Source organism: Macaca mulatta, chromosome 6, assembly GCF_049350105.2.
Source record: "Macaca mulatta isolate MMU2019108-1 chromosome 6, T2T-MMU8v2.0, whole genome shotgun sequence".
Lineage (NCBI taxonomy): Eukaryota > Metazoa > Chordata > Mammalia > Primates > Cercopithecidae > Macaca > Macaca mulatta.
Genome location: NC_133411.1, coordinates 88,573,404 through 88,600,209, shown reverse-complemented (window position 1 = coordinate 88,600,209; position 26,806 = coordinate 88,573,404). Strand labels below are relative to the sequence as shown.

General features: G+C 41.1%; 2 protein-coding genes across 7 annotated transcripts in view; one reads left to right on the top strand and one right to left on the bottom strand.

Moving 5' to 3' along the window:
• ATP6AP1L (ATPase H+ transporting accessory protein 1 like) overlaps window positions 1–15,345 on the bottom strand; it is a 64,874-nt gene extending 49,529 nt beyond the window's left edge. For all 6 annotated transcript variants that reach the window (XM_078004960.1, XM_078004961.1, XM_028849557.2 and 3 more), the window contains exon 1: window positions 15,051–15,345. In XM_078004960.1, coding sequence (XP_077861086.1) covers window positions 15,051–15,207 — 157 coding nt within the window. In that variant the 5' untranslated portion in view covers window positions 15,208–15,345. The remainder of the gene's footprint in view (window positions 1–15,050) is intronic.
• Window positions 15,346–17,699: 2,354 nt separating this feature from the next.
• On the top strand, window positions 17,700–19,995 carry RPS23 (ribosomal protein S23). The gene is made up of 4 exons (NM_001193580.1): window positions 17,700–17,732; window positions 18,216–18,375; window positions 19,545–19,665; window positions 19,808–19,995. The coding sequence occupies exons 1-4, from the start codon at window positions 17,729–17,731 to the stop codon at window positions 19,952–19,954; spliced, it is 432 nt and encodes a 143-aa protein (NP_001180509.1). The 5' UTR covers window positions 17,700–17,728; the 3' UTR covers window positions 19,955–19,995.
• The last annotated feature ends 6,811 nt before the right edge of the window (window positions 19,996–26,806 follow it).

Below are 26,806 nucleotides of genomic sequence, written 5' to 3'. Positions count from 1 at the left end.
GCATGGTGGCCCATGCCTGTAATCACAGCATTTAGGAGGCCGAGGTGGGCGGATCACGAGGACAGGAGCTCGAGACCAGCCTGGCGGACATGGTGAAACCCCGTCTCTACTAAAAATACAAAAAAGTAGCCGGGCATGGTGGCAGGTGCCTGTAATCCCAGCTACTAGGGAGGCTGAGGGAGGAGAATTGCTTGAACCCAGGAGGCAGAGGTTGCAGTGAGTCAAGACCATGCCACTGCACTCCAGCCTGGAAAACAGAGCAAGACTCCATCTCAAAAAAAAAAAAAGAATCTTTCATGGAAATATGCTTGGGTTTACATTTTCAGACATACACACAATATTTTTAATTTAAAGTATCATTTTAATAGATTTTATGTCCTGATCCTAAAATTTTAACATAGTATTCTTTCTGTTGTTGAAACATTTTCCCACTTGGTTAAGAACATTCAAGGCATAATAATTAGTAGCTAGTAGGTTTCACACATGTATTTTAGACTAGAAGTCACACTTAAGATGTGATTGTCTGAGAACAGCTCATCTTGTGACTTTGGAGGAGAAAAACAGAGACAAGAAATGCTAATTGGACATCTTAGAGGCTGCAAAGCACTAGGGTGTCACCTGCCTGGCATCGTACCTTCCTGCTCGGACTGCTGAGGAGCCTCTGTGAAGAATTGTGAAGGGTCTGAGATTTTACTCACTTCGAAGCTAACTAGTTAGTCTGACAGTTTTATGAATGCTGACAGAAGACACAGACTCCTGGGTCAGAGAAAAGGACTTTATTACTCACCGCACAGCAAGTGGCACAAGCATCAGTATGTCTGGTCAGTTCCCCTTCCCCTTGGAGTAATGTAGGTAGGCCCAGATGGATACTTGCACACACAGTGGGCTTCATTTCAGGAGAGAAACCCTGAGCTTAAGGAGCCCCAATTTTTTTACAGGGGGTAGTAAACCTATCTGCCCTGTGCTCTGAGGGGAAACACTACCTCTACTTTCCAATGCTATAAGCAAGCCTGTCCTTTGCTACAAAGGGGACATGATTTCTACCGTTCAAGGCTTCTCCCCATACAAACATCCTAGAAAAGGTATTCAGAACAAAGAGTAGTTAGGGACTAGCTCACAACACATGCAGAAAATGCAGAGGCACATGGAATTTCCCCTCCACCGTCTCCACAGGAGAACAGGAAACTGTATAGCCATGCTACCTTCTTTACAACTGGAAACAACTTGGGTTTGCTTTATTTTTTGATTTACTATGTATAACTAAATGATAATGTTACCTGAATATTTGAATATCAAAAATCTATCTTCCCATAATCATATATGACCATATAGAATTGTGTTCCCACAGGAACAAAAATGGATCTAACTTAAGAATTCTAATATTTACCTTGAGAAGACTAATAGGTGCACAGTCTCTATTCATTCAATGCTCTCAGACCAAAAGTTGCATCAATTATAATGGTCTTTGCACAGTGATTCAAAATCCGAATCCATGTACCTCCTACAAAGCCCGGCGTGGCCTGGGCCCTGCTGGTCTCTCTTGCCTCATTTAACACCAGCTCCTCCTCCTGAGCATGTTCCAGGCACACTGGCTCGCACTCAGCTTCTCAGCACCCTCAACATGCCAAGCTCCTTTGCACCCAAGTGACCTTGCACATACTGTTCTCTCTGTGAAGTCACCTCACATCTCTCTACCTCTCCCCGTATCCTATTCACTTTCATCATAACAAACATATATCACAGTTTGCACTGAGAGATTTATTTTCTTATGTACTTACTGATGCTGTTTCTTCATCACACGGTACACTCCATGATGGCAGATACTATGTCTATTTCACTGATATATACCTGGAGCCCAAGTTGGTGCTCAGTAAAATACACAGAATGAATGAATGATCCTATCGAAAACTGCCACAGAATTAATTTCCACTTTGTGCCACATGGTTATGACTCCCAAGGCCTGAGTCTTTAGGCAACTATAACGGGAATATCAATTAATTCAAGTATTCCATAGAATTCTGCCACTTGAAAATGGGAACAGACAAAATCCAGGTTACATCAGTTCACTAGCACCCTCCGTTCCCCAAGGAGCAGGAGGTACTGTATAACTCTTTATCAAGTTCAGAGCAAAATTGCTGCCGTGATTTCTCCCAATTTTCATCAAATTAACTTCTGCATTAATTAGAATCAGGATGGTACATTAAATAGTTGTAAGTGCTTTTAATTTAAATGTTCACATTTCTCACGTTAGGTTTCCCTTTGACTTCCTGGAACACAGATGATGTGCCAGATTAATGGCACTTACTTGTGTTCTGGGCTGCTCAAGCTAAACTAAGACAGGAGATCTGCTCTTGAAACAAATTTGTGCGCTCAACAAATACTGATTGTCACCGTGCTAGATTCTTTACCAGGAATACAAAGTGCAAAATACAGTCCTCACCCCCAAAATCCTCCCAGCCCAGTAACATGCAGAAATGTAAACACCTTTGGGATACAGCAAACCAGTGACCTTGCTTAAGCTCAGCCCCACCTCTTCCCCAGGCAATGGCTGATTAAATGAAGGAGACAGTGGCAGGTATATAATAGACACTCCGATATGGGTTTCTTTACTTGAAGTACAAAAGAGCCTTTATCAGAAGGATTTGCTAAATGACATATTTAGTGTGGTAATCGAGGCAAGACTAGGAAGAGAGGCTTGAGCCTCACAGACCTGGGACCCAGGGAAGGAAAAGGCCTCCACTACCCTCAAAAAATGCTCTCACCAGGCACCTGCAGCGTCCACTTTGACAGAGACACTGAGATGAAATTCAGGTTGAGAATATGTGCCATGTGATGTTGCCCTATCCTTGAAGTCACATTTATAACAAGGGCAAAATGAATTATTTGGATATAAATTAGCCAGCACATCTAGTTTCTTTTTGTTGTTGTTGTTGTTGTTTTTTGAGATGGAGTCTCACTCTGTTGCCCAGACCGGAGTGCAATGGCGTGATCTCAGCTTACTGCAACCTCCACCTCCCGGGTTCAAGCAATTCTCATGCCTCAGCCTCCCGAGTAGTTTGGGACTACATGTGTGAGCCACCGCACCTGGATCATTTTTGTAATTTTTGTAGAGACGGGGTTTCACCATGTTGGCCAGGCTGGTCTCAAACTCCTGACCTCAGGTGATCTATCTGCCTTGGCCTCCCAAAGTTCTGGGATTACAGGTATGAGCCACCACGCCCGGCCATGCACACTTAGTTTGAAAGGGAGTATTATATACAACTACTTGGTAACAACTCCAATATATTATTTTCTAAATAAATACTTTTGTGAATTCTAACTTAAAACCCATCTAAGTAAATTTTAAAATTCACATGTACATGGGCACACTAGTCCATAGTATGTGAAATGGCTGTATCTATGAACTGGCTACAGAGTCATTCATTTTGGCTATCCTCATAATTAGCAATGATCGCTAGAACCAACGAGATCAAGAAGCAATTTTTAAATCAACAGAAAAATTACTTCTGTTCTTTTGTATAGCAATGCAAACCCAGAACCCCTCTCTTCTTCTTTTCTTTTTTCTTCCTCTATTTCCTTCCTTTTCTCTCACTTTTTTTAATTCAAAGGAAAAAATTGGTTTACAGCAAAGTCCTTTAAGCGATAAAGTCTAAATAATATAAAGTGTCTGAGATTTTGCATGCTTATTTTGGTAGGAATTTTTATATTTATACATTATAATCATTTACATATTATATTTGAATAATCTTGAAATAATCCTGATGATTTTTCATTTTACTGTGGAATGCAAGGGCTGAAAGAGTCACTTCTGCCATTCTGCATCACCAAAGATCAACTGTTTCCCCACTGAACTCATAGACAACACAGATCTGGTCCATCTACCCAGCTGTGAAATCTCTCCAGGGAAGGAGATTCTAACACATTTCTCACATTGCAGTGAGAAAAATTATCTTTCTTTTCCTAGTGAGAAAAAGTCTCTTTCTTTTCTTAGAACTCAAAGGTCCCTACTGAAATAGAAGCTTATTTCCCTTTGCTTGATTCTCAGCCAAGCTCAAGAACACCTGGAGAACAACTTTTAATATGCATCTTAAAATTATACCTCCCTTCCAGGAATTTTACAAAGAGCATCAAAGAACAGCTTTGTGAACTCCCCCTAGATCCCACACAGAGGTTTAATTATAATAACCGGATTGTAAAGATCAGCTCTGAGTATCAGTAAGATCATATGGCAACACAGACTATTTCTTTAGTTCTACCTTGGAATAGAGGTGAGAAGAAATAATCACTGCACCAAGCAGCAGCTAGAGTGAGAGGATAAGCAATCTCATTCAGGCCAGGCGCGGGGGCTCACACCTGTAATTCCAGCACTTTGGGAGGCCGAGGCAGGCGGATCACGAGGTCAGGAGTTCGAGACCAGCCTGGCTAACACAGTGAAACCCCCATCTCTACTAAAAATACAAGAAATTAGCTGGGTATGGTGGCAGCGACTGTAATCCCAGCTACTCGGGAGACTGAGGCAGGAGAACGGCGTGAACCTGGGAGGCGGAGCTTGCAGTGAGCCAAGATCGTGTCCACAGCCTGGGTGACAGAGCGAGACTCCATCTCAAAAGAAAAAAAGAAATCTCACTCATTTTGGACAAAGAAAAAATTGTGTTTAATAATTTAATCAGGAAAATGAAGCACTCAACATTCATTATGAGAGTTACACAGAGCACGTAATCATCGGTCTTACCCTCACTGCTTCTCCATGCTCACTTAAAGTTGTTATTTTAACTTGTCACATTTCCATAGCAACTGCTGCCTCCACTTTCACAGCTAAAGTACTAGGAATCCCCCTAAATGTTCCAGTATTAATCATCAATATTGTAAAAACCTTTGGCTCTTTTCCCAAAATGGCTAGATCTGCCCGGGGTGGTATCAAGAATCAGGATCACTCTTGACCTAAATCTCCTCATCAACTGATCTAATGTATGAAGACCTACCTTTCTTCTTGGTTGGAGAGAGTGGGGTGTCTCTGAGAGAAATCAAATAGAAATGCCTTTCTACCCCAACTGAATGTTAAACCAAATGAAAAACAGCACAAGGGGTAAGACAAGTAGAGGCCCAAATGCCACCTTTATTGGCGTGCAAGGCCAGGACAGAGAATGGAGGAAAGCTTAGAGTAGGAGCAAAATGGATTCTAACTGAGCCCTCCCACCAGAAGACAGACATGGCAGCCTATCCTGGCAGCACTGGGCTCTTGGTAGGAAAAAAAGGCCTGTCTAGGAAAAAAACAGGGGAAATGCATGCTGTGTGTTCAGGCTGGGTCTCAAAAAGGAAAAGGTGAACATGCCCAGACTACGCTTTTGAAATGTGCTGCAGATGCCACACATCCTTACCTGGCATGGAATGAGTAAAGTGACAGATGGAAACCCGTTTATTAATTAAACTCCTTCTACTTGGAAGATAACAGAAAAGAGGGAAAATTGTTCTCCTTCCTGCTCCCACTCCCCCCCACATTGCAAGATTCTTTAGTGATGGTGTCTCTTGGTTTTCATATACTCTATAGTAACCCAAAGATAGCAGGTTGAAACTTAAAATAAAAATACTTCTATCTTAACAACGATAACTCTCTAGTTTTCCTGATGTTTGTCTATTCTATTTCCATCTATTTTGTGCCTTATTTAGTTCACATTCATTAAAATTTTTTCTAAACTTAAAAATCAAAATTCTGCCTTATAACTAATCTGAAAACCAACAAACAAAGAAGTTAAGCAAATTAACTTCTTTAAGTCTCCATTTTCTCTTTGTAAAATGGGGCTAATAGTACCTACGACACAGAGATTGCTTTGAGGATTAAAAGATATTATGCATGCGAAATGCTTAGTCGTCCTATGTCTGGCACCAAAATAACACTCAGTACATATTAGAAAAGGTGATGGTGGTGATGGTGACAGTGATGATGTCAGTTCTTTTGCTCTTTCATTCATGACCTAACTCCAAAATACATCCTGAAGAGTATGACTTCTCTCCACCTGCAAAGTTACTACCTACTCCCTCTCACCTGGACTATTGTAGCAGCCCCCTCCTTGAATAACCTGAGGCCTTGCCCCTCTGTCATGGTTCTTCTATAGCAGGCACAGTGAGCATTTTAAAATATAGATTTGATCTTGTCACTCTCTTACTCTAACCCCTCCAGTGCTTATCATTACAGTTGGAATAACACCCCAATCTCTTATCCCGGCCTGCAGTTTGGACACAAGTTGGCCCTGCCCACCTCTCTGACTTCACCTTCCTCTACTTTCCTGCCAGCTCACCAGTCTGCAACCCCGGAGCCTTGTTTTTTTTCCTCTAACTCCAAGCAGATTCTTTTGGGGGACTCTTTTAGGGAAATTCAGAGTCCAATATCAAAGGATAGTCCCTCCTCCTTTCCGGCTCCAAATTAAGTAATAAGTTCATCACAAAGTGAAAAATTCAAAATGTAAAGCACCAAGAAAGAAAAGTTAAATCTCTTTTTTCTTCTTTTCTGAGAAATAGTAATCATAATCCTTGGCTCATAACACACTCTGACCACTGGTTCATGCCTTATTTGTGGGATTTTTAAAATGTACAAAAATGTAATAATTAAGCTCATTACTGAAAGTAAGCCAATAATCCAACATCCAAGTATGATCCAACATCCAAATTTGATCCTCACCTCCCTCCACTTAATGTCACTATCATCCTGAATACAGGATGCAGAAGACCTGAATAGCACTATCAACCACCTTGGGCTAGTTAATATTTATCGAATGTTCCACCCAACATCAGCAGAATATTCTTTCTTTTCAAATGTGCATAGAAAATTCACATATATTTGGAAATTCCCAAATATTTGAAAATAAGTAACATACTTCTAATTCCATGGTTCAAAAAGGAAGTCAAAAGAGAAATTAATAAACATTTTGAATTGAATTAAAACTAAAACATAACATACCAAAACCTGAGGCAAGCAGCTCAAGCAGTGCTTAGAGGGATATGTAGAGCATTAAATATATTAGAAAAGACTGAAGGTTTCAAATCAATGACTGTAGTGAATTCTATAGTGTTATGTTACCTCAGCATCAATTCTGAATATAAGTTGAAATTTCTCATGCCAGAGCAGGGCTTAGTCACACTTGACACAGTTTCCATTTATCTACCTCTTCCCAGTTCCTCAAATGTGGTTGATCTAGATAGCCCCCAATACAATTGCCTCTGGTTGACCACCTCCCTATGGGGAAGCTAAATATAGCCCCAGAGACATGCCCCACTGACCCCTACACCCCACATAGATTGCACGGAAATGTCACAGTAACCATCTCTCAGTCACAACGTGGCCCCACAGAACTCATGGCTGCGTGCTTTAAACCCACCAATGAAAACTCCCCATGGGAAACCTGTCTGGATAATACTTTGGACCCCAATAAATCTTTAATCCCACAAGTCCTCTGTATCTGCCTCTCTCTTGCCCCCACCCGCTGGTTGAGCATGTGTGTCCCAAATGGCCCTGCAAGGTGTGCTGCCCTGTTCTTTCTGGGCTCTGTCAAGGAATCAAACCGCTTCTGTTAGGTAATGTGATTTGCTGTGCTGCCTCCTCTTGTGTTTCATCTGCTGACACACTCAGACTTTTCTCCTGGTGAGGGTTCTCCTAGAGAAAGGCTATCTTGGTGGGAATAAACTAGACACAGGTCAACAAGGAACCACAGGGTGTCTACCAGTAAAACAAGTGTACCGTGAAAGGGACACCTGGGCATGGGTCAGACACTTAGGCATTAGGCCATCCATCCCCCAGGATAAAGAAGTGTCCCATGAAATGTACATTGTAAACATCCATAACCATAAGGGAGTCCCATTACAGCAAGGATGCATGTTATAGCCACTCTCCAGAGAGAGACCTCAAGACCAAATTAGAAAGAATTTCAAAAAAGTATCTAAGCTTCCACTTTAATAAACCAAAAAAGAAAAAGAAAAAGAGCAAATTTAAATTCAAAACAAGCAGAAGAAAGTAAATAATAAAGGCCAAATGACATTGAAAACAAACAAACAAAAAAACCAATAGATTGCTTGATAATTCATGCTGAAAAAAAAAAAGAAAGAAAAGAAAAAAGTAAAATAAATAAAAACAACATAAAATTAGTGAAACAAAAGCTGGTTCTTTGAACAGATCAATAAGATTGTTAGACTTCTAGCTGACTGCGATGGTTAATTCTGTGTATCAACTTGACTGGCCCTAGGGATGGCCAGATTCAACATTATTTCTGGGTGTAACTGTGAAGTTGTTTCTGGATAAGATTGGCATTTGAGTCAGGGGACTCAGTAAAGTAGACTGCCCTCTCCAATGTAGACATCATCCAATCCATTGAGGGCTTGAAATAGAACAAAAGGCAGAGGAAGAAGGAATTTGCCTCTTATTTCTCCCTGACATCTCATCTCATCTTCTCTGGTCCTTGGACTGAGATTTACACAGTGAGCAGCCCCAGTTCTCAGGCCTTCACACTCAGACTGAATTAAACAACTGATATCTTTGGTTTCCAGCTTGTAGACAGCAGATCGTGGGACTTCTCAGCCTCCACAACTGCATGAACCAATTTCTCATAATAAATCCTCCGTGTGTATGTGCGTGCGTGTGCATGCATACACGTTCTATTGGTTCTGTTTTTCTGAAGAACCCTGACTAATACACTGACCGAGAAACAAGAGAGAAAGAGAGAAGACACAAATCACCAAAATCAGGAATGAAAGATGAGAAATCACTATAAATCTATGAATATTAAAAAGATAATAAGAGAATATTACAAACAGCTTCATGCCATAAGTTAGACAAATTAGATGCAATGGACAAATTCCCAGAAAGGCACATACCATCAAAGCTCACTCAAGAAAAAATAACCTGAATAGCACTACATCTACTAAAGAAATTGAAGTCATAGTTTGGAACTTTCCAACACAAATATATAACATATACATATATATACATGTATGTATATATACACACCCATAATAGAATGTCATAACAGCTTTATGAAATAATTTTGAAAACTTAGATGAAATGGATAAATTCCTAGGAAAATGACTTACCAGATCAGACTCAAAAAAACCCTACAGTTTTACAAGTATTTCTTTAACTATTAAAGAGATCTAAGCTGTGGTTAATAACCTTCCCATAAAGAAAACACCAGGCCCCAACGGTTTTACAGGATGTTTGACTAAACCTTCAAGGAACAAATCATCCCAATTTTATATGAACACTTAGAGACAACAGAAAAAGAGGAAGTATTTCCCCAACTAATTTCAAGTACAGTTTAATATTTATATCATAATCAGACATGACGAATACCTCTTCAAATATTTACGGGTCATACATGTTTCCTTATGATATGCCTATTCATGTTTTTTGTTTGTTTTGTTTGTTTATTTTTGGGAGACGGAGTCTCGCTCTGTTGCCCAGGCTACAGTGCAGCGGTGTGATCTTGGTTCACTACAACTTCTGCCACCCGGGTTCAAGCGATTCTCCTACCTCAGCCTCCGAAGTAGCTGGGACTACAGGCAGATGCCACCACGCCCAGCTAATTTTTTTTTTTTTGTATTTTTAGTAAAGAGATGGGGGTTTCACTATGCTGGCCAGGCTGGTCTCGAACTCCTGACTTCAAGCGATCCACCCGCCTCAGCCTCCCAAAGTGCTAGGATTACAGGTTTGAGCCACCACGGCTGGCCTATTCATGTCTTTTGTCATGTTTTCTCATTGTATTATTTGTTCTCTTATTGTTATGTAGAAGGGATTTTTTTGTTTGTTTCTTTTGAGACAGAGTCTCACTCTATTGCCCAGGCTAGAGTGCAATGGAGTGATCTCGGCTGATTGCAACCTCTGCCTCCTGAGTTCAAGTGATTTTCCTGCCTCAGCCTCCTGAGTAACTGGGATTACAGGCATGCACCACCATGTCTGGCCAATTTTTGTATTTTCAGTACAGAGGGGGTTTCACCATGTTGGCCAGGCTGGTCTCAAACTCCTGACCTCAGGTGATCCCCCTGTCTTAGCCTCCCAAAGTGCTGGGATTACAGGCGTGAGCCACCGTGCCTGGCCAGAAATTTTTTAAAATATTAATCCTTTGTAAGTTTTGTGGCTATGGATAGCAATCCTCAGTATGTAACTTGTCTTTTTACTTTCTTTCAGATATTTTTTGATGAAGAGGGTGTTAATTTTAATATGATCAAACTTATCGTTCTTGTCATGTGCAGACTAAGTTCAAAAAGATATTCACCTTTGTTCTCTATTAAGAATTTCAAAGTTTTCTTGTTGATATTTAAGCCCTTAATTTATCCGGAGTTGATTTTTGCTTTCAGGGTGAGATAGTGACACAATTTCATTGGGTAATCACTTTTTGTGCAGCTCCATCTTTTTTAAATATTAATTTATTTTTAATTATTTATTCTTTAACAAAATCTGTGTATATTTATGGTGCACAACATATTTTAATATATATATACATTGTACAATGGTTAAATAGAACTAACATATGCATTACCTCAAATACTTTTGTATAATTTTTCTGTGGTGAGAGCACTTAAAATCTACTCTCTTAGCAATTTTCAATATATACTTTGTTATTTATACAGTTGACCCTTGAACAACATGGGGTTTAGGGATGCTGACCTCCCCACACAGTAGAAAATCTGTGTATAACTTCTGACTTTCTAAAAACTTAACTACTGTTGACTGGATAACATAAACACCCTATTAACACATATTTCATGTTATGTGTATTACATACCATATTCTTACAATAAATTAAGCCACAGAAATGAATGTTAATAACAAAATTATAAAGAAGAGAAAATATATTTACTACTCATTAAATGGAAATGGATCACCATAAAGGTCTTCATCCTCACAGTCTTCACATTGAGTAGGCTGAGGAGTAAGAGGATGAAGAGTTCTTGCTTTCTCAGAACGTCAGAGGTAGAAGAAAATCTGCCTGTTTTGGACTTGCGCAATTCAAACCCATGTTGTCTGTGGGTCAACTGGAGTCACCGTGTTATTCAACAAGTCTCTTGAAAATTTACTGCTCCTGTCAAACTAAACCTTTGTATCCTTTGACCAACATCTCCCCAAATACCACCAACTCCCATGCCCATCATTCTACTCACTTCTTCTATCAGTTCAAAATTTTTAGATTCCACATATAAGTGAAAACATACAGTATTTGTCTTTTTGTGCCTGGCTCCTTTCATTTACCATAATGTCCTCCAGGTTCATCTATGTTGTTGCAAATAACAAGATTTCCTTCTTTTTTTTTTTTTTTTTTTTTTTTTTGAGACAGAGTCTCGCTGTGTCGCCCAGGCTGGAGTGCAGTGGCCGGATCTCAGCTCACTGCAAGCTCCGCCTCCCGGGTTTATGCCATTCTCCTGCCTCAGCCTCCCAAGTAGCTGGGACTACAGGCGCCCACCACCTCGCCTAGCTAGTTTTTTTTGTATTTTTAGTAGAGACGGGGTTTCACCGTGTTAGCCAGGATGGTCTCCATCTCCTGACCTCGTGATCCGCCCGTCTCGGCCTCCCAAAGTGCTGGGATTACAGGCTTGAGCCACCACGCCCGGCTGATTTCCTTCTTTTTAATGGCTGAATAGTATTCTGTTGTGTATATAAACCATTTTTAATTTGTCCATTCATTTACTGTTGTACTGATTCCATATCTTGGCTATTGTGACTAATGCTGCAATGAACATGGAAGTTCAGACATCTCTTTGACATACTGATTTTATTTGCTTTAGATATATACCCAGCAGTGAGATTGCTGACTCACACAGTAGACAGATTTTTTTTTTTTTTTTTTTTTGAGACAGAGTCTCGGTCTGTTGCTCAGGCTGGAGTGCAGTGGTGCGAGCTCTGCTCCCTGCAACCTCTGCCTCCTGGGTTCAAGTAATTCTCCTGCCTTAGCCTCCTGAGTAGCTGGGATTACAGGCACCTGCCAATACACTCAGCTAATTTTTGTATTTTTAGTACAGACAGGATTTTGCCACATTGGCCAGGCTGGTCTGGAACTCCTGACTTCAGGTGATCCACCCACCTCAGCCTCCCAAAGTGCTGGGATTACAGGTGTGAGCCACCATGCCTGGCCTGATTTTTTATTTCTGCAAACCCTCCACACGGTTTTCCATAAGGGTTGTACTAGTTTACATTCCGCTGAATGTACGCAAGGGTTTCTGTTTCTCCACATCTGCACTAACACTTAGCTTTCATCTTTTTGGCAATAGCCATTCTAACAGGTGTGAGGTGATCTCTCACAGTTTTAATTTGCATTTCCCTGATGATTAGTGATTCTGAGCATTTTTCATATACCTGATATTCATTCTTGTGTTTTCTTTTGAGAAATGTGTATTCAAGTCCTTTGCTCATTTTTCAGTTGGATTGTTTTCTTGCTAGTGTATTCTTTATATATTTTGGACAGTATCACATACATGCTTTGCAAATATTTTCTGCCATTATGAGGTTGTCTCCTCTGCTGTTTCCTTTGCTGTGCAGAGGATTTTTAATTTGTGTAATCCCATTTGTCTATTTTTACTTTTGTTTCCTGTGCTTTTGAGGTCATATCCAAACAACCTTGTCCAGACCAATGGACAAGGGGAGCTTTTCCCTATTTTTCTAGTGGTTTACAGTTTCAGGTCTTGTGTCTAAATCATTAATCCACTTTGAGTTGATTTATACATATATCGTATATGCATCCAGTTTCATTCTTCTGCATGTGGATATCCTATTTTCCAAACACCACTTACTGAAGAAAATGTCCTTTCCCAGTTTGTCCTCGCAGCATCTTTGTCAAATATCAATGGACTGTAAGGCCTAGTGCGGTGGCTCGTGCCTATAATCTCTTGACTTTGGGAGGCGAGGAGGGCCCATCACTTGTGGTCAGGAGTTCAGGACCAGCCTAACCAAAATGGTGAAACCTCGTCTCTACTAAAAATACAAAAATTAGGCTGGGCACAGTGGCTCACATATGTAATCCCAGCACTCTGATAGGCAGAGGAGGGTGGATCACTTGAAGTTAGGAGTTCCAGACTATCCTGGCCAACATGGTGAAACCCCATCTCTACCAAAAATACAAAAATTAACTGGACATGGTAGTGCACGCCTGTAATCCCAGCTACTCAGACGGTTGAGGAAGGAGAATTACTTGAGCCCAGGAGGCAGAGGTTGCAGTGAGCCAAGACTGCACCACTGCACTCCAGCCTGCGTGACAGAGTGAGACTCCATCTCAAAAAAAAAAAAAAAAAAAAAATTAGCTGGGTGTGGTGGCTCATGCCTGTGATCCCAGATACTCAGGAGGCTGAGGGAGGAGAATCACTTGAACCCAGGAGGTGGAGGTTGCAGTGAGCCGAGATGGCGCCACTGCACTTCAACCTGGGCAACAGGCTGAGACTCTGTATTCAAAAAAAAAAAAAAAAATCAATTGACTGTAAATGTGTGGAATTATTTCTGGGTTTTTCTGTTCTATGGCTCCATGTGTCTTTTTAAATGCCAATACCATATTGTTTTGATTATTATAACTTTGTAGTGTACTTTGAAGTCAGGTAGTATGATGCCTCTAGCTTTGTTCTTTTTGATCAAGATTGCTTTGGCTATTCATGGTCTTCTGTGGTTCCTTTGAATCTTAGGATTATTTTTTCTATTTCCCTGAAAAACATCATTGGGATTTTTTAAGAGATGGTATCTCACTATATTGCCCAGCTTGGACTCAAACTTCTGGGCTTAAGAGATCCTTCTACCTCAGTCTCCTGAATTTCTGGGAGTACAGGGACACTTTGATAAAGATTGTATTGAATCTGTAAACCATTTCAACTAGTATAGACAACCTTAATAATATTAATTCTTCCAATCTGTGAACATGGGATGTCTTTCCATTTGTATGTGTCCACTTCAACTTCTTTCATCAATGTTTTATAGTTTTCAGAATGCAGACCTTTCACCTTCTTGGTTAAACTTATTCCTAAGTTATTTCATTTTTCTTTCTGTAGCTATTATAAATGGGATTGCTTTCTTGATTTCTTTTTAACATAGTTGTTAGTGTATAGAAACACGACAGATTTTTGTATGTTGATTTTACATACTGCAGCTTCGGTTAATTCATTCGTTAGTTCTAACAAGTTTTGGTGCAGTTTTTTAAGGTTTTCTATATACAGGATCATATCACGTGCAAACAAATAGAATTTAATTTCTTCCTTTCCAAACCAAATGCCTTCTCTTTCTTACCTAATTGCTCTGGCTAGGACTTCTAGCTCTACCTTTTTGAAAGTCCCTCCTTTACCCATTGATCTGACATCTACTTTTGTCATTTAATAATATTCTATACTCATATGAATCTCTTGCTGGGATTTGTTCATTCTGTTCTATTCAACAATTTGTCTATTTCTGTACCAAAATTGTACTCTCTTAGTTGTACTCTCTTAGTTGCATTAAAAATTCCCATATCTGGTAGGGCTAGTCCTTCTCCGGAAGCATTATGGCTATTCGTGGCTCTTTACTCCTCGAGCTTTGATTTCATGTTTCATCTCTGTAATTATTTTCCTGCAAATAGTCTTAATCCCTTGCCCTCCCTCCATCATACTTATCTGACTAGACCTCAACTCCAGCCATTTAAATCCACATCCTCACCTATTCAGTTATTTCACTGAACGAATCTGAAGAAATACACATAACTCACTGATGTCACTTCATAAACACAGATTTCAAATGGGCTCTCAGAACTGCTCAACAACCCTATTTTCTTGTCAATGTGTTTTCCTACCATTCTAGATTAGGAGGCAGTATAACATACGGGTCAAATATAAGATTCTAAAACCAGATTACCTGGGTTAAAATCTTAGTTCTACCACTTACTAAATATGTGAGCTTGGGCAAGTTAAATTCACCAAAGCCTCAGTTTTTGTATATCTATCCCTCAGTAAAATTTCTTATGAGAATAAAATGAGTTAATAAATATAAGCCAAAAATAGAATCTGGCACATAGTAAGTACTATCTAACGCTTGTATTGTCATTGATAATGATTTCACATCTTACCTTCTCTCCTCAAGCCTTTTTCTCCCACTCTCTCTTCGCTGACGGCCTTGCTTTTTATTTCATTGAAAAAATAAGTCAAAAGTGAAGTTCCACAACCTCCTATCATCAAATCTTCCAATTTACTTGCAGCTGTACCCGTCACTCTATTACTGTACATAAACTGTTATTGTTCCTACAGTTAACTCCTCCACTTGGGCACCCTTCTAGTCTACTTAAGGACTTGCTCCTGCAATTATCCCCTTTCTCTGCTGAATAACCCATTTTTAATTTTCTCAACCTGATCAGCATACAAAAATGTCATAAAAGTGGTCATCTTAAAAATAAAACCCTCCAACTTCACATTTCCCTCCTAAAAGGGTCCCATTTCTCTGCACATAAAAAATGTCTTGCAAAAATTGTCTATAGCTGCTGTCTAGACTTCCTTCCCTCCCATATTCTCTTCACTCTGATCCCATCAGCCTTTCACTTTCAGTACTCCATGGAATCCCCATTTGACAAAGTGACCAGTAACCTCCACATTTTCAAGTCCAAAAGACAATTCTCAGTCCTCATCTTCTCTCTTTTCACACTTTCTCACTCCCTTCTTCACTTGGCTTTGAACAGGGTGTAACATTGGCCACTGTTTCTTCATCTGTTTTGCTTCACCTGCCGTCTTTTCTGTACCACTAAACTTTGGTGTGCTCAGGACTCTAATCTTCCTCTGTTCTACCTACAGTCATCACCTAAGCTATCTCAATCAGAGCCATAGTTTTAATACTATTTACTCATTGATGACTCCTGAGCTTCATATCATATATCCAACTGTCCACGCCACATCCCTGGATGTTTGGCAGCTCAAACTTAACATATCCAAACCAGAACTCTTCATTTCCTCCTTTGAAATTTGCTCCTCTCCTAGTATTTCCCACTTTAGAACTCACCCAACTCACAACTCTACAACTCACCCAAGTGCTGAGGTAAAAAATCATAGGGGTGTAATTAACTCCTCTCCCACATCCTGCAGTCCTGAGCAAATTCTGTTCATTCTACCACCAAGCAGTGTATCTGACCCAACCACTTTTTACCACCTCCACTGAGGGTCCAAGCTATCACCATCTCTCCTCTGAACTATTGCAATACCTTCCGAAGGGGCCTCTCAGATTCATGTCTTTTTCTCCTCTCAACAGCCAGAGTAATCCCATAAAAATATAAATCTTATTTTGCTACCAACTCCCATGCTCAAAACTTTACAATGGCCTTAAATCACCAGAAGAGTAGAAAAAAGGCTTTACCATGGCCTACAGGCTCCACATATTCCTGTGTAATTCTCAGACCCCATCTAGTGCCACACTACTCCTCAGTCACTAAGCTCCCCTTCTTCACTGATCTTTCAGTTCTTAAAAATCACTAGCCCCTTCTACATCTCGAGATGTCTCCTTAACCTACCCTATCCAGAGTAGCCACCCCCATTCCCAAGTCACTATCACCCATCCAGCTATATTTTCTCTATAGCGCTACAGTATGCAAAATGATCTATTTAATTATTTAATTTACATCTATCTGTCTATCTGGTCTGTCCTCTCACACTTAAAATATAAACTCTATCAGAGCAGAAACCTTCACCCTCTTAATTTAACTGCCATATTCCTGGTACCTACAACAGCGTCTGGCACATGGAAGGCATTTTTTAAAATCCTTGCTGAGTGAACCAATATCCCAGAAACCTCTCATAGCTAGTTCATCTTACAGGAGAAACAGTACTAGAGTTAATTAAATGGCCAGGCGCGGTGGCTCACGCCTGTAATCTCAGCACTTCGGGGGGCCGAGGCGGACGGATCACTTGAAGTCAGGAGTTTGAGACCAGACTGGCCAACATGGTGAAACCCCGTCTCTACTGAAAATACAAAAATTAGCCGGGCACGGGGGCGGGCGCCTGTAATCCCAGCTACTCAGGAGGCTGAGGTGGGACAATCGCTTGAACCCGGGAAGTGGAGGTTGTAGTGAGCCGAGATCACACCACTGCACTCCAACATGGGCGACAGAGTGAGACCTTGCTTCAGGAAAAAAAAAAAAAAAAATTAAATTAAATTAAATGACTCGCCAGTCCAAATAAAGGGCAGCTTTAGGGTTAAAGGCGCAGTCTGGCTCCAAAGCTTGGGGTTTTAGTTACTATATTACATTGCTTCACTACATTTTACAATTTACTGTGCTGCTTGTGAGCACGAATTAAGGCTCAGAAGTCTAATTTTCCAGACTACTCGCAGGACGCCCGCCCCAGTACTCTCTACAGATTCAGCTCACCGACTCCTTCCTCCTTGGACCTAGCTCCGCCCAGCCCAGCCCCGCGACCTGCTCGACGTAGCTTCGGCAAGGGCACCTACGCGGTGAGCGGGTCCCATGCAAAGCATTCTGGGATTGGTAGTCCATGTTCCTCCGGTCTCCAGCATTCTCATGAAAAGGGGGGAAAAACCCATGCAAATTAGGTATCTCTGAATTTCGTGCACATTAAATAAGACGCAGATTCTAGCTCAGGAAAGTGATGTAAACCCGTTGTTTTCAAAGGAGAGACTCCAGCCTCGGGTCAGGCGCGACGCAGACAGCGGCGCGGGGTCCTTGACTGGGCGGGGCTTGCTCGCGGTGGTTTGTGGCTCCTTCCTGTGCTGCTTCTCTCTTTCGCTCAGGCCGGTGGCGCCGACAGGATGGGTGAGCTGACCTGGCCAGTCTAAGGGCGCCGCAAGTGGGACTCGGGGTCTTAGGGACTGGGGGGCGGATGCGAATAGAGTAGGGAGGGGGATGCCACGGCGAGGCTTCGTGGCGGAGAGGCTCCATGGCGGAGGGCCGGGGAAGCGCCGCTCCGGGCCGCACATGGTGCGGCGTGGAAGGGGCCAGTGAGGCGTGGAGGCCGCCGAGGTCGGGGTACCGAGGGACACAGGGAGGCCGGCGCTTCCTCCCAAGCATTCGAGCGGGGCCTAGTCCTTTGGGAGAATACATTCTCCGGAGCTCTCTTCGAACGTTCATTAGTCCTTTCAGGGGAACCTGAAGGCCAGATGTTTGGCCCACAGGCCCGTAAATAGTACGAGAGCTAGTAGGCTTAAGGGTTTATTCCAGATGAGGCGAGTGTCTTAGAAGATGGGAAACATGTAGATGGCGTGTTTTTGCAGAAGAACTAAAATAGTTAATTTTCAGGCAAGTGTCGTGGACTTCGTACTGCTAGGAAGCTCCGCAGTCACCGACGAGACCAGAAGTGGCATGATAAACAGTACAAGAAAGCCCATTTGGGCACAGCCCTGAAGGCCAACCCTTTTGGAGGTGCTTCTCATGCAAAAGGAATCGTCCTGGAAAAAGTGTAAGTCCATTGCTTCCGTCAGTTTTAGTTTATTACAGGAATTCGAGACGTAAACTTACGAATTCCTATCTTAAAAGTAGTTACAGGTTTTTGTGTAGTAGTGTTCATTTGGGCATTACGGGGTAAAATTGCAAAGCGTTTATTCTGTTTAAAAGTTGGTAAAATTGGTGTTTGGGAATTAGGTAGTTAAGGTTTTTACTTAACGTTGGCCTGGGAGGAATTGGGGAAGATACTAACAATGATGAAGTAAAGGACACAAACACTTTTACTGTGGGAGCTGTTACAAGTAAATGTCACGTGTCAGCTATCGAATCTGCAATCAAATGATTTTTCGACTTGATAAAGGTAAGGTGAAAAGAAGTGACTTGAATCAGAATTAACTGAGGTCGTACACCTAAGATTGAGACATGAAACTGCCAGTACTTGACTGGTTTTGACTTTTAAAAATGATAATTTCACATAGTTCAATCGTATTTGATGGTAGATCCATTTGAACTCAGACTTTCTAATTTTTTTTTTTTTTTTTTGAGACAGAGTCTAGCTCTGTCGTCCAGGCTGGAGTGCAGTAGCGCCATCTCGGCTCCCTGCAACCTTAGCCTCCCAGGTTTAAGCAATTCTCCTGCCTCAGCCTCCCAGGTAGCTGGGATTACAGGAGCCCACCACCATGCCAGCTAATATTTTGTATTTTTAGTAGAGATGGGGTTTCGCCATGTTGACCAGGCTGGTCTCAAACTCCTGACCTCAGGTGATCCGCCTGCCTCGGCCTCCTGAAGTGCCCTGATTACAAGCGTGAGCCACTGTGCCCAGCCCAGACTTTCTAATTCTTATCCTAGTTTTTTTTTTTTTTGAGACGGTCTCTATACAGGCTGGCAGTCTTGACCTCCTAGGCATAGATCCTCTCACGTCAGCCTCCCAAGTAATTGGGGCTACAGGCCCATGCTGCCACTCCAGTCTAATGTTATAACTGTAAAAGGTCTAGAAATTTCCCCCATTGTGCTAATGAAATTAAGACTGGCAGAAAACTTGGTTGACATCACAGGACTTTCGCTCAGCCATTTGAGGTTAGATTGAAAAGATAGAAACAGTTTCTCAGTAGTTCTCTAGTTAATGTGAAAAAATTATCCTTTTTCAGAAAGCCAGCTCACTCTGCTATGCCTTTTATATTTCAGAGGAGTTGAAGCCAAACAGCCAAATTCTGCCATTAGGAAGTGTGTCAGGGTCCAGCTGATCAAGAATGGCAAGAAAATCACAGCCTTTGTACCCAACGACGGTTGCTTGAACTTTATTGAGGTGAGTATTTCAACTGCTTTGTACCTTCTGTTCTTGGGGTGGGCTCCCTCACATTTTTATCTGATGCAAGGGAGTTTCCTCACATGAAAGTATTTTTGTGATTGCCATTGACACTAGAAATAAACTTTTTATTTTATTCCAGGAAAACGATGAAGTTCTGGTTGCTGGATTTGGTCGCAAAGGTCATGCTGTTGGTGATATTCCTGGAGTCCGCTTTAAGGTTGTCAAAGTAGCCAATGTGTCTCTTCTGGCCCTATACAAAGGCAAGAAGGAAAGACCAAGATCATAAATTTTAATGGTGAAAACACTGTAGTAATAAATTTTCTTATGCCAAAAAATGTTTGTATCTTATTGTCCCCCGTTCTCACCACAAAGATTGTGTTCTTTACCATACGTCCCCTGCTTTTTTTTTTAATCCTAAACCAGCGAACACGGGATCTGTACCAATTTTAGGAGATGATAAGACAGGGTTGTTTCAGGATTCTCTAGAGTTAATAACATTTGTAACTTGGCACAGTTCCCCTCATCCTGTGGAATAAGAAAATGAGATAGAGCTGGAATAAATGTGCAGTATTGTTGTATTACTTTAACAACTTTAATGCAACTTCAAAAACTCACTTAAATTCTAGTGAGATGCTTTCTTTTTAATTCTTGGTATTTTCCATATCTGGTGTGACACTTCAAGCAGTTACCAAGTTTCATGGCACATAGATAATCTTAGGTACCCTTGGAAATGCACATTCTTGTATCCATCTTTCAGAGACCCAGGTGATAAATAGTAACCTCAAAATTGCTCCCCACTGTTTAAAGGTGTCAGGATCTGTGTTGTAATGTGTCTATGTTACTGTGTTTAGGATACAGGCACTGGATCATTTAGATGATGGAAGTATATGTCAGGCAAGGGAGATCAGGTATATGACAAGACTGATGTTTTCAGTATCTTCTCATGAGGTTGTCAGCGACCTTCATGTCTTCAAAGACTAGTCAGCAAATGAAGTAGTTTAGTGTAGAGATAAGACTGGTTGTGTTTTGATAATTTAAGCTAGGTATTCAGTACATGTGGATTTTGCTCTCCACAAATACTTTTTACAGAATTTTCATGGATACAGTGGCATGGTTGAAATGAAGCTATTAGCCTTCTGATTTAAATCTGATATAAGAAACTCCTGGTAACAAATAGTAAATATGGACTAATTAGCCCTTTGATCAGAGCCTAGCTTTACATTGTTTAGGATCTTTGGAAAACAATTGCTTTGGTTGCCCATTTTCTGTAGGATCAAGAGCAGAACCTTTGCCATGACACAGAAGAATCCAGGTTGTGCTTCATCCCTGCATATTCCAGCCTTATCCTGCCATTTCTCCCCTTGGCTCCGTGCTCCAGCAACACTGGTCTCAGTTGGTCATGCTCCAACTTGTGTTCCACATCCATCCTCAGGACCTCTGTTACTATGGTCCCTTGCTTGTCTCCCGCTCTTCAGAGCTCCTATGTTCCAGCACACTTGGGTTTATCTCTTTATGCCAGTGATGATGCTGCTAGTCTCTCTCCACAAGGGCGGAAAGGCTGCCTGTTGGTTTGTACCAGCGTTTCCCAACGTGTAGCTGCAGTCAGTATTTGACTAAACTGTTCCCAAGGGCTCAGCAGATGCTTTCGGATGGGCCTTAATTGACCCAACCCTTTGTGATATGCGAGAGAGATTGCTGGGCCTCGTTCACCGGGCCAGAACCAGGGAAAGAGGCCGCGGTAGCAGCGCGGTTCCAGGCCCCGGACGTCAGGCGCGGGGCGGGCAGCTCTCGCCCGGCGGTGGGGTCCTTGTGATCGCAGGGCGGGGCGCACCAGGAAGGGGCTGGGACAGCGCGGACGCCCAGGGTCTTGTCCCGGTTCCCCTGCTTTTTTTGACACGTCAAGGCACCTTCGACGATGGCTCTCAGCTGTACCCTCTTGGCTGCACCCGGGACGCCCTTTTCACTTGCTAAGCACTTCTACCTGAGGCCCAGGGGCCGCCAGATTGACCCATAAATAATCTCCGGCGCCTGAGATCCAGAAGCGACTGAGCCTGATCTTAGTGCCCTCTCCTTTCTCTGTGTGGCCTCCCAACCTCTTTCACCACGGCCGTGTGTCCGAGGCCCCTTCCTTCATGTATCCAACATGAAATGGATGCCTGGTACTTTGCTGGGCCTGACTGTGCAAGCCCAGGTCTATGGTGAGAGCAACAATACACTCACCTTGGGCACAAAATGTATGCAAAATTCCAGCAGCTTTTTTTTTCTTGGTAGATGTAGAAAAGCTAATTCTAAAACTTACATGGAGGCTGGGAAGGGTGGCTCAGGCCTGTAATCCCAGCACTTTGGGAGGCCGAGGTGGGTAGATCACCTGAAGTCAGGGGTTCGAGACCGGCCTGGCCAACATGGAGAAACCCCGTCTCTACTAAAAACACAAAAATTAGCCGGGCGTGGTGGCGGGCGCCTGTAGTCCCAGCTACTCGGGAGGCTGAGGTTGCAGGGAGCCGAGATCGAGCCACTGCACTCCAGCCTGGGCGACAGAGCGAGACTCCATCTCAAAAAAATAAAAATTAAAAATGTATATAGAAAGACAACTAGAATAAATAAAACAATATTGAAAAATGAATAAAAGTGGGGGAATCATAAAACTTGATTTTATAGTTAAAGTAATCAAGACTTGGAGGAGGGACAGAAATACAGATCAACGAAATAAGATAGAGAATCCATAAATAGACATTCAGAAGTATGGCCAACGGATTTATCTTAAAACCAACAGAGGAAGAAGAGTTTCAATAAATGATGTGGACTTCCATTTGTCAAAAACCAAAACAAAGGAACCCCAACCTCACATGTAATACAAAATTAACTCAAAATGGATCATATATCTAAATGTAAGGAAAGCTATAAAACAAAACATAGACTATCTTTACAACCTAGGTTTACGTGTAGTTTTTAGACATTACACCAAAAGCACATGCCATAAAAGAAAAAAATAGATAAATTGGTGGATTTCATCAAAATTAAACTTTTTCTCTCTGAAAAATCCTGTTAAGCTGGGCGCTGTGGTTCATGCCTGTAATCCCAGCACTTTGGGAGGCTGAGTTGGGAAGATATTAATAGTTTGAGGCCAGGAGTTCAAGATCATCCTGGGCAGCAAAGCCATACACTATCTCTACAAAAAAAATTTTTTTAATTAGCCTGGCATGGTGGTGTGCACCTGTAGTCCCAGGTACTTGAGAGGATCAGAGGATTGCTTGAGCACAAGAGTTTGAGGCTGCAGTGAGCTATGATTGCACCATTGCAATCCAGCCTGAGCAACAGAGTGAGATCCTGTCTTAAAAAATACAAAATAAAAATTCCTGTTAATAGGATGACAAGACAAACCACAGACTGGGAGAAAATATTCGCAAAACACTTATCCAATAAAGGACTTACATCTAAAACAGAATTCTCTAAACCAAAAGTGAGAAAACACAATCCCATTACAAAATGGGCAAATATACATCTCTTCACAAAAGAGATGGCAAATAAGCACATGAAAAGATCAAATCATTAGCCATCAGGAAAATGCAAATTAAAACCACAACAAGTTATCACTATAACCTAGCTAAAGCTAAAGATGCTGATAATATCAAGTACTGGTGAGAAAGGAGGGTAACTGCATCCTCATGCATTGTTGGTGGAAAAATGGTACAGTCACTCTGAAAAAGTGGTACTTAACAATATGACCCAGAAATTGTACTCCTGGGTACAGGGTAAAATACAGCAATGAAAATATGTGTCCACACAAAAACCTGTACATAAATATTCATGGCAACTTTATTTGGACAGTCAAGAAATAGAAAAATCCTACATATCCTTCAATGGGCCAATATATATACTGTGGTATATCCATAAATGATATACTACTCAGCCAGATTGTTACATAAAACAACTTCTATGAATTTCTAGGGTAGTATGCTGGGTACCAGAAGCCTATCTCAAAAGGTTGTATCTGGTATGGATTCATTTGTATAACACTCTTGAAATGACAAAATTATAGCAATGGAGAAGAGATCAGTGATCACTAGGGATTAAGAATGGGGGCAGAGTCTGATGATAGAGAAAGGATAGTATGAGGGAGTTTCTTTGTGGGAATGAAACACTTCTGTGTCTTGATCTTGGTGATGTTTATGGAAATCAATACTTGCAGTGGAATTTCGTAGTACTATATACACAATAAAAGCATGCAAAAATTGGTGAATGAGTAAATTCTGTAGTTAATAGTTTTGGACTAATATCAATTCCCTGGTTTTGAAAATATACTCTGGTTATGAGAGATAGCATTTGGGAAAGCTGGATAAAGGGTATACACAAACTATTCTATTTTTGCAACTTCTTGTGTGTCTTAAATTATTTATAAATAAAAAGTAATGTATTAACATATATGTGTATATATATATAAAATTTATGAATGGGTAGTTAATTTAGTCTGTTATTTAATCTGTATTCTCTTTATTTGCCTAGCAAAGCCCAAACCAATCAGAAATTGTTATAGCAAAAAGAATTAGGAGATCACTTAGTTCTGTGGTTCCCAAACCCAGGGACATCAGAATTCCCCTGGGAAACCATCTTGAGGGTATCCAGGAGAAATCGGTCAGGTAGTTCTTATGTAGCCACCTCCTGTTTTCTCCATTTGTGGGAATTACTGCTCTTATCTTAGAAGTTGGAAGCTCAAATAAGGCAGCTCTTAAGTATTTTAGAAATAATTTGCCCAAGTAATTGGCACAGCTCAAATCAGAATAATAGTCTATTCTCCAAATGGAATTGTTTCTGTCAGAAACACCCCATCTCAAAATGACAAACACTGCCTTACAGGTAGCTACTTAGTAAATTTAGGCACAAATTTATCTGGGAATTTAGTAAGAGTTTTTGTTCTCTGTTTTGTGAAGGGAAGAGGAATAAATTTTCTGTGTATTTGTATGAAAATATTGAAACACTCCATTTTTTTTACTGATGTTCTGAAAAAATTTCAAAAGTCTAAACACACAATGCCTCAGATAAATGTGGGCTTTTTTCTGTTATTTTTTGGTGGCACTGAGAGAGATACTTCTAATTTGACAGCTATAAAAATTCAAATGTGTATCTGTGTGTGTATTGAATTCCTGTATTTCATTCCAGGAAAATGTCTAGTTGTAGGATTGGTCATTATGGTCACACTGTGGATAATATTCCTGGAATCTGTTGGAAGGTTGTCAAAGCAGCTAGCATTTTTCTTTATTGGCTTTGCATAAAGCCAAGAAAAGAGATTATGATAATAAATTACCATAGTGCAATAAAATTTTCACTAACAGTAACTTATGTAATCTTTATTTTAACCTATAAAATTTATGTCAGTGGATTATTTAAGCATTAACTCACATTCTCATGCTACTGTAGTTGGGGGACTGTCTTTGCTGGTTATACTGAGCAGTCTTCGTTTCTAACACAAATCCTGTCCTTATTGTTTGGTAAAGTGATGTTATGTTAGTACCTGAGGAACAGAAGTGGATTTTATAGGTTATTAATTGTCACAGTAATGTCACCACAGAAGGTCTAGAGCAAACCATTAAAACATTTAACAATTAAATGTTTTAAAGCATAAATTGTCTCATAGGAGAAAATAGTTTTTTAGAGTGACACATTTGAAGGGAACCATGAGTGACAAATAACCAATATTTTCAAATATGCACATGCCCAGTCGCCACCTCATTCAGATGGTCACTTAAGCCTCTAATATATGATGCGTATCTTCAAAAACAAGGGAGCCACTCACACACAGCTCTCAGATGTGTGTAATGAGCACCATCAAAATTCCTTCCTTTAATACACTCTGCTTTCCAGCTGACCTGAAGCTTGCAAACAGCAATTCTGATGGTAAGGAAGGTAAGGAGGAAATCAAAGTCCCCAGGTCACTAGTCAGATCTAGCCACAGAAGAACCAGCCCCTTTTATCAGTGATCTGCTTATTTGTTGGCATGAATTCTGTTCTATAATCTAGTCACAGTGTGGGATAAATTTTTAAATCTAGCCTTCTAAAACTCTTTTTTTTTTTTAAGACGGAGTCTCACTCTGTCATCCAGGCTGCAGTGCAGTGGCGGGATCTCGGCTCACTGCAAGCTCCACCTCCTGGGTTCACGCCATTCTCCTGCCAGCCTCCCCAGTAGCTGGGACTACATGCGCCCACCACCACGACTAACTTTTTGTATTTTTAGTAGAGATGGGATTTCACTGCGCTAGCCAGGCTGGTCTTGATCTCCTGACTTCATTATCCACCTGCCTCAGCCTCCCAAAGTGCTGGGATTACAGGTGTGAGCCACCACGCCCAGCCTAAAACTCTTTTGTTATAGTTTATTAGAAATAGAAGGCTGGGCACAGTGGCCCACGCCTGTAATCCCAGCACTTTGGGAGGCTGATGCAGCGGATCACCTGAGGTCAGGAGTTTGAGACCAGCCTGGCCAACATGGCAAAACCCCATCTCTACTAAAAATACAAAAAATTAGCTGGGCGTGGTGGTGCACACCTGTAGTCCCAGCTACCCGGGAGGCTCAAGTGGGAGAATCACTTGAACCCAGGAGGCAGAGGTTGCGGTGAGCCGAGATCGCACCACTGCACTCCAGCCTGGGTAACAGCGCGAGACTCCCTCTCCAAAATAAAAAAAAAGAAAGAAAAAGAAAAAAAGAAATAGAACAAGGGGCTACATTGCTTGACTGTGCTAAAAGTGTAGGACATACAGAGCAAACCCAAATTTCAAAGTGTGTATGTTAATGGATGTATTATTAACATCCATTACTTACCTGTTTCAGCAACTTACTTACCTCTTTCAGCAACCAGCTAATGTTTACATTTGTACAATAATGGGCAAAGTAAGACGTGCTTTAAATAATTTTTCATTTCAATCACAGCTGAGAACAGTAGAAAGAACTGTTACTTTTTAAAATGTATCTTGTCCATTTCTTGCTTTGGAAACTGGTATTAAATAGATTTTGTCTTATCTTTTTTCTCCAATAGCTTTATGAATTTATCCAGCTTATAAGAAGATTTTTTTTTTCTATACAGTTTGACAACTTTAGGTACTCTATTTGTGTGTGTTTGCAGGTAGTATGACCACTTTTCCCCTCCAC